At 36.3% G+C, this 7,833-nt stretch overlaps 1 protein-coding gene across 1 annotated transcript; it reads left to right on the top strand.

Annotated features, from left to right (window-relative positions):
- Window positions 1-536: 536 nt before the first annotated feature.
- LOC140892637 (probable serine/threonine-protein kinase PBL7) lies at window positions 537-3,556 on the top strand. The gene is made up of 5 exons (XM_073301582.1): window positions 537-760; window positions 1,510-1,676; window positions 1,807-1,996; window positions 2,085-2,476; window positions 2,892-3,556. The coding sequence occupies exons 1-5, from the start codon at window positions 667-669 to the stop codon at window positions 3,210-3,212; spliced, it is 1,164 nt and encodes a 387-aa protein (XP_073157683.1). The 5' UTR covers window positions 537-666; the 3' UTR covers window positions 3,213-3,556.
- The last annotated feature ends 4,277 nt before the right edge of the window (window positions 3,557-7,833 follow it).

Here is a 7,833-nt window from a genome sequence, read left to right as displayed (position 1 = left end):
TTGCAATTTATAACTGTAAATTAAATTTCTAATTATAACTATGCATAAGTTGGATTGGTTCCACAAGTGATTAGTTGCGATTCATCATACTTAAAAAAAAATCTATTTACTATTCAGTAAGCCATAACTTGATTTTAAAATTGAAATTCACACAAAATTTTTTGATATGATGGATTTAATTTGTTTTCAATGTATTTGAAGATTTGTTTGATTCTTTTTTAAATGTACATATTATAAAAATTGATGTAATATGGTTTTTTAAGGGTATATATATAATATGGTTTCGAAGTGACAAACTAGTAAAACAAGGATGGACCAACTAGTCGAATGTTACAAGTTAGAAGGATTTTATCATGTGAAAAAATAAATTATTGTTTCTAACTTTATAATTTACACTCTATTATTGGAGTTCTATCCAAAATACTTTATTATGAAAAAATAGAACATAAAATTTTAAAGAAATGGAGATGACATCAAACATCACCGCAATAAAATAAAAAATTCATGAAATTAATTTTATAACACTTGAAAAGAATTTGCACTGTGAATATTCTCGTTTCCTCTTATCATCCCAGCATTCAGACACTTGATCAAACTTCTCCTTCTCTCTCCAACTGTGTGTGCTCGTGTGTGTGAGAGAGAGAGAGAGTGAGAGTGAGAGTGCAAATGGGATGGTTTCCCTGCGCAGGACAATCAAAGCTGGACTCGAAGAACAAGGGGAAGAAGAATCAGTCTCTTGATTTAATCCGACCCGTTTCAGGTTTGGTTTCTTGATTTAAAGGGATTGATTCGTTTTTTTGAAGTAGAAATTTCTTTGTACAGAGCAGTTAATCTTTTTCTTGAATAAAAATGCTGTCTTTCTGGAAGTATCTGAAAAGTTTGATTCGTTTTGTGGGCTTTTGCCCTTTGGTCCTATGCCTGATTGTGTCTGAGTGAGTTGAAATTTTGCTTTTTGTTTTTGTTTTTGTTTTTGTTTTTGTTGCTTTTAAGATCTCTATTGTGAATTTAAGGTTTCTTTAAAATCTTGTTATGATGATTGCTTAGTTGTAATCCGAACAAACTTTATTTGGTTCAAGTCTTTTTGGTTTGAGCCAAGGATTGGAGGATTTGGTATAGATTCCAATGATTAAAGCTTGTAATAAAAGGATTTATTCACAGAAAGAACTAAGGATGCAACCTCAGGGCATTTGTTTTCTGGGCTGCCCTTCTGGGAGAGGCATCGATGGCATTGTAATATATTTTTAATGGGATTTTCAGATTGGATGAACTTTGATGGGGTTTTGGATGTTTAGCAAGCAAACTATTGTATCAGGGGACGAATTCTCTTGTATACACCTCATATTTATGAATAATTTACTCTTGACATTTCTGTATTGATGTATAAATACTAAATGTAGTTTGGTGAGATTTTCTATATTCTTCTCCTATGGGTTTGAGGAATGAATATCTCTTGTCTTTCTCGACTTTGGTAGTTATTCTGTTAGTATATAATATGTCATTTGTGTTCAGGTAAATTTGACGATGCCCCGAAAGATGGATCGTCCAGTAAAATTGCAGCCAAGATTTTCACTTTTCGCGAGATGGCAGCTGCTACAAGAAATTTTCGTGGTGAGTGTCTTCTTGGGGAGGGAGGCTTTGGTAGAGTGTACAAAGGACAGCTGGAAAGCTCAAATCAAGTATGTGGATTAGATTACTAATCTCATTGTTTACTTTGGTGAAATCTATTTCGCTTTTGCTTTCGTGTCTTGGGTTGTTGCTGGATAAGAACTAACATGTTTCTGATAAAACCTGTCATGTTCATTTTAGGTTGTTGCAATCAAGCAGCTTGATCGAAATGGGCTTCAGGGAAACAGAGAGTTTCTGGTCGAGGTGTTGATGTTAAGTCTGTTAGATCACCCAAACCTCGTAAATTTAATTGGCTACTGTGCTGATGGAGACCAGAGGCTTCTGGTTTATGAATACATGCCCCTGGGATCTTTGGATGAACATTTAAATGGTATATTACATCATTAATGTTTTTTCGTCAATACTTTATCCTAAAATGATGCTATAAATAGTCAAGACTTGCGAATTTTGTTATACAGATCCAGTGCCGGGTAGGACACAGCTTGATTGGAACACAAGGATGAGAATAGCAGCTGGAGCAGCAAAAGGGTTGGAGTATTTACATAACAAAGCTAGCCCTCCTGTTATATACCGTGACTTGAAATGCTCAAATATTTTGCTTGGTGAAGGGTACCATCCGAAGCTATCCGACTTTGGGTTAGCCAAGCTTGGCCCAGTTGGGGATAACACGCATGTATCCACAAGGGTTATGGGTACATATGGATACTGTGCTCCTGAGTATGCGATGACAGGACAGCTGACTCTGAAATCGGACGTCTATAGTTTTGGTGTTGTTCTTCTTGAGATTATTTCAGGCAGGAAAGCTGTTGACAATTCAAAAACTGGTGGAGAACACAATCTGGTTGCATGGGTGAGTTCCCTTTTTAACAGGAACATAAGTGCGAGAAACCATAGTCATTTGTGAGCTCATATAAAGCTCCACTCGAGTACTTTTTACTCTGGAGGCTCAGTATTTATAAAGGCCTAACGACGTTTTAGTCATTGAGTCAGTGAACATTAAACTTGAATTCGATTGATAGTTGGGTAAAAGTTCACGCTTTTCGAACTTGAGTAACTAGATATAAATAATTTGTGCTCAAGCTTGAATTTCACTGCTGATCAGAGTTCTTTGTTTTTCGAGGTTGACTTGAGTTGATTGTACTAACCACTTGATACAATTTTATATTTTACTTTTTGACATTTTGATGAGAGAGTTTATAATCGAGTTCAAGAAATATACCGTTGTCAATGCTCTAGAACATTTACATTTCTCTTGTTTTTACCAGGCGAGACCTCTATTCAAGGATAGGAGAAAATTCTCACAGATAGCTGATCCAGCACTCCAAGGTCAGTATCCAGCTAGGGGACTGTACCAAGCTCTTGCTGTCGCAGCAATGTGTGTTCAGGAGCAACCTAATTTACGACCCATGATCGCCGACGTCGTCACAGCTCTGACATATCTTGCTTCACATAAATATGACCCCGAAATGCATTCAATCCAGAACTCGCGCTGGGGTCAACCTTGTACTCCACCTAGAGCCAAAGGAAATGGCGAAAGGAAACTTAGCAGCAGCAGATCGGGAAGAGAACGGACCCAACGAATATGATAAGGCCTTTATCAGTGATATTCGTCTGTATCAGTTTCTGGGAATTCCCCTGCCGCAACCATTCTTGAAAAGGCCACCTAGAAGTTAGCCTTGTGCTGAGTTGGTTTGATAATGGTCATCTTTTTTGTGTATGGGTTTCTATATTAGACGAAAGGCTTATCTCGGATCGTACCACTGCGTAGTTCTTGTACATTTATAGAATGTACTTTAGTTGTTTGAGTTTGTATTGATTAAACAGCAGAAATTGAGAGTGGGGATAGGTGTTGATGATTTGTAATCAAGACTGTGATGGAAGTGTTGTAAATATTAGTTTGCATTTTAACCAATGCGTTTTTATTGATATATTTTTGCTCCACTTTGGCCTATGTGGCTCTCTCTATATAATTGCGGATGGGGTACACATTGGGTGTGTAACGTAATATATGAAGCATACGAACCGGTGTATAGAATAATGCACAAGTAAATCGATAACTTATATAATAAAAATTTTGAATTTTTTTTACATAAGTTAGCATCGTAAGAAAAACGCACCTAAAATCAAATTATATTCAATTGAAATTCATATTTAAAAAAAACATCAACATACAATAGAAAAACCGACGTAGCTAAAAAATTAGATACGGGTCATACATCATATAAACAACCCTAGAAGAAAAATACCCACTTCAAATATATATCCCATATATACATGTTGAAGGAGATGAAACACTGGACTTCAACAACCTTTTTTCATCAACTAATGAGAGTGTATATCAAGCATTTGTAAAGGCATAAGAAGTCCATGAACCAGGAAGAGCGTATCCCAAGCATTCGTGAAGGCGTAGGAGAAACATAGATCAATTTTGAACCTGGTCGTTGGGGATTCAAAAGTTTGCTTCAATAAATTGATGTTGATTATGCAAATGACCCCTATATTGTTCTGGATCGAAACAAATTCAAATAATAATTTTTTTGAGTTCGAAAATAAAAAATGCAAACAATCTTGATTTTGATGATAACAAAACTTGTTATTGTGTTTCTAACATAGTTACTCAAGTGTGTAGTTAGTAGATAAAAAGTTGAAAATTTTGAGTAATTAGAACTCAAATTGTGTCAGCCTGGAATTCTAGCGTTGTTGATTGTTTTGGACATATCTCATAACTCGGTGATTCAAATGACTAGAAGTCAAAACAGTTGAAAAGATAACTCAAATATACAAGTCATATTTCATACCAGATCAGTTAGTTCGAAACTTATCTAAGCGAAATGGTAGTCACAATTCAAGCTCGATGCAATTGATATAGCAACTAGATAAAAAAAAATGACCAGCTCTGTTATTTTGGTTATATCTTCCAGACCGGTTATCCAAATGGAACGATTCAGTATGAGTTACGAAGAAAACGAAATACAAATCATCTTGACAAGTTTAAGTCGGAATCGAAGCTTAAGAATCTGATAAATCGCGAAGAAGTTTTTGATTCTGCACAGGATGAAGAAAGAGTTCAAATCTGTATACAGTCTTGTATTACGAACATATCTCTCTCGTACGAACTCGAAATCCAGTGATTATTAATTCCATGGAAATCCAAAATAAAAGGCTAAAACTTTTGTGTTCATCATGATCATATTGCCGAGAAATCAGTGAATCAAGAGCTATATTCAAGTGAACAGATCAGATCAATTTGGACCAGACCAAACCATCTTGAATTGGACCAGCTCAACTATAGACCAGAGCAGTTCGAATGGACCATATCAGTTTAAGCATACTAGATTGAAATTTGACCAGACCAGATCTGAAACGACCCTAAGATTATACTTTAAATAAACTTAAATAAAAATGCGGATTTTTTTAAAAAAATTTTGGCATAACCCATCTGTATATTTTAAAACCCACCTGACACAGACAACAAACAACAAAAGAAACGACAATACAGATAAACTAGACCAAAATAAATGAAAGAGAAACTAGGGGAAAATGTGCAACATCACAAACATCAAAATATTACAATTTAATCCTTACAGACCAAGAAAAAAATCTTAAGAATCATTTCATTTACATTTGCCAAATAAACAAAATTAATATTTCATAACATTTAAGTTTGAATAAACTTCTGCGGAAGAATAGCATAGGTCGGAGGGATGTGTCGTGCCCGCATCACAGTCCACTCAAGAGTCATGCCCCTCGATCTAAAAAAAGTACAACCTGCACCAAGCATAGTAGTGAGCCTAAAAGCTCAGCAAGATTTAAATAATACAGCAAGGGTTCAAAATAATGCATCGTACTAAAAGTAGTACTAAGTATACAATGAAATTCACACGAAGGAAGAGCGTCATAACATGCCCGATGTAGAAACAATAGCAATATGCGATGAAAAAAAACATTCATGAGTCAGTTATCATTTACATTTACTTTTGAAATTAGATCCTCGATTGTGACTATGATTTTGATCGATCAATGACTATAGTATACAATGCCGGCAAGGAAGCCAAGATTTCTCCGGACCCCACATTTCCCTTTAATTGGTAGGGAAATCGAGATTGCTCCCAACCTCGTACTACATGTCCATTTGGTAGGGAAATCGAGACTGCTCCCGACCTCGTACTACACGTCTATTTGGTAGGAAAACCGAGATGTCTCTCGACCTCGTACTACATGTCATTTGGAAAGTGAACCAGGTCATCCCTCGACCCATCATTGCACGTCCAAGTCACAACCAACTCAATTCATTCTTTAACTTTCCTTTCATTAACAATTTCTCATTTCAAATTTTACCTTCATAAGCATTCTTTAATATAAGACTTTGGGACTAGATCTTTAATTAACCTTGAAGTCACACACACGAATAAATGGCATTGAATAATTTAAATGAAATGAAACTCAAGAGATAGTGTGAAAATAACATATGTGGATGATTGGAGTGTAGGTGAGCACCCACGGCTTAAGGGCTTTCTACTTAAACTTAAGTTTACGCTCAATAAGGTCTACCTCGAGCGGTTAACCCGTATGATCATTAATTTATCCTATCTTAATTAAAAAGGTTTTTCATTTGAACCGGCACCTCAAACACACCTTAAAGTATGCCTAGGACCAGTAATAAACCTTAAATGATAACGCAAACCACCCATATGATTTAAATTTCCGGACAGCCCCTAAGTAATAGAAAAATCTTCTCACGATACCCCAACTTAAAACGCCCTTAACCTAATTTATTATTATCCGAAATAAGCCCAATTTGAACCGACTGTTGGAAAACGTGGCGATCAGATCAATCAGAATTGATACCCGGTGCAGCGGAAGTTTAAAAATTTTATATGGAACGATTCCATAATGGGTATCAAAACTTAACGATTAAATTGTGTGTGTAAAAATTAAATAACAATTATAAATTTTTACCTCCAATCTCGAAGCGAGATTATGGACACCAACAGATTGCTCTGCTCTTGTTGTATATCCCTGGAACTGATGGACGAACTGTTCTTCAATCAGGTCCACGAACGGATAATTAATCCCTCTGATAGATTGCACTAGAAAATCTATCAGAAGTTTCTACGAAGAGAATTAATGAATTTGATCCGTTAAACCAGACTGTAATTCAAAATTCACAGGCTGGATTTTCCTGAGCAGAGGGGAGGGGCGCGGCCACTGTTAGAGAAAATTACTAGGGTTTTCGAAAAATTGTGACCTGTTGTGTGTAATTTCTGTACTGCAATAACTTATTTATAATGTAGGCCGCTAACAGCTTAGGGCCCATTAGTCATAAGTTCAAGCCCGACAAGCAAAGCCCGCATGTTCAGAAATTAATATAAAATTCATCATGACTCCGATTGATAAACCGATTTCACCAATGTGTACAGAAACCATTTCTGCACCTTTTAAAGTCAAGATAAATTTTTCTGAATCCGAATTCAGTGGTTTCCAAAAATGCCCATCCCTATGTCATTTTAGAAAATCTTACTCCTCTACTCTTAAATAAGAAGTCCAACTTCTTCGTTCATTAAATTTAACTCTTTAAATTTAACTATCTCAACGGGGATTAAAAATCCATTACTCTGTGTGACCCTCAATGGTTCAGGGATACAGCTAGCCGTGGGCTCACAACTCCTTGTGACTCGGAACAACAATTTCCGACTTGCCCATCGAATCATGGTAAGAGCGCCTAGCAACATCGCCCCATGATTTCCTAGGTATCACTGATAGTGCCTGCAAGAACCAATAGATTTTGGTTAGCGTACAGTACGGTCCCTTCATCCATATATCCCGATCGAATCAACAACCATTGGTAAATCGAGAGTCGTTCGAGATTCGATAACTATGCAATACATCTTGAAGATCAAATAGTGACATCACATGTGTTACTAAGAAACCATTTCTTAAAACACATCATGTACTCTGGCCAGAGATTCGTCACACTAATATCTCCTCAGATCGCATAGGATATCCACACTCGCAAGTATGTGGTGAATCCTTGACAACAAAGCATCGACTCCTATATGTGTTGTAACTGTACCCAATCCTGACACCTGATGACCCCAATAGAGTCGGTAAACGAGTCAAAGCACAGTACTAGCATATAGAGTCTCAATGATGTTTCAAGTAGTAAGGACTAATGGTGTACAACCAAAACCGCGGACTTTATCCACT

This window comes from Henckelia pumila, chromosome 3, assembly GCF_033568475.1.
Source record: "Henckelia pumila isolate YLH828 chromosome 3, ASM3356847v2, whole genome shotgun sequence".
NCBI lineage: Eukaryota > Viridiplantae > Streptophyta > Magnoliopsida > Lamiales > Gesneriaceae > Henckelia > Henckelia pumila.
This window is presented reverse-complemented; position numbering and strand designations above follow the sequence as displayed.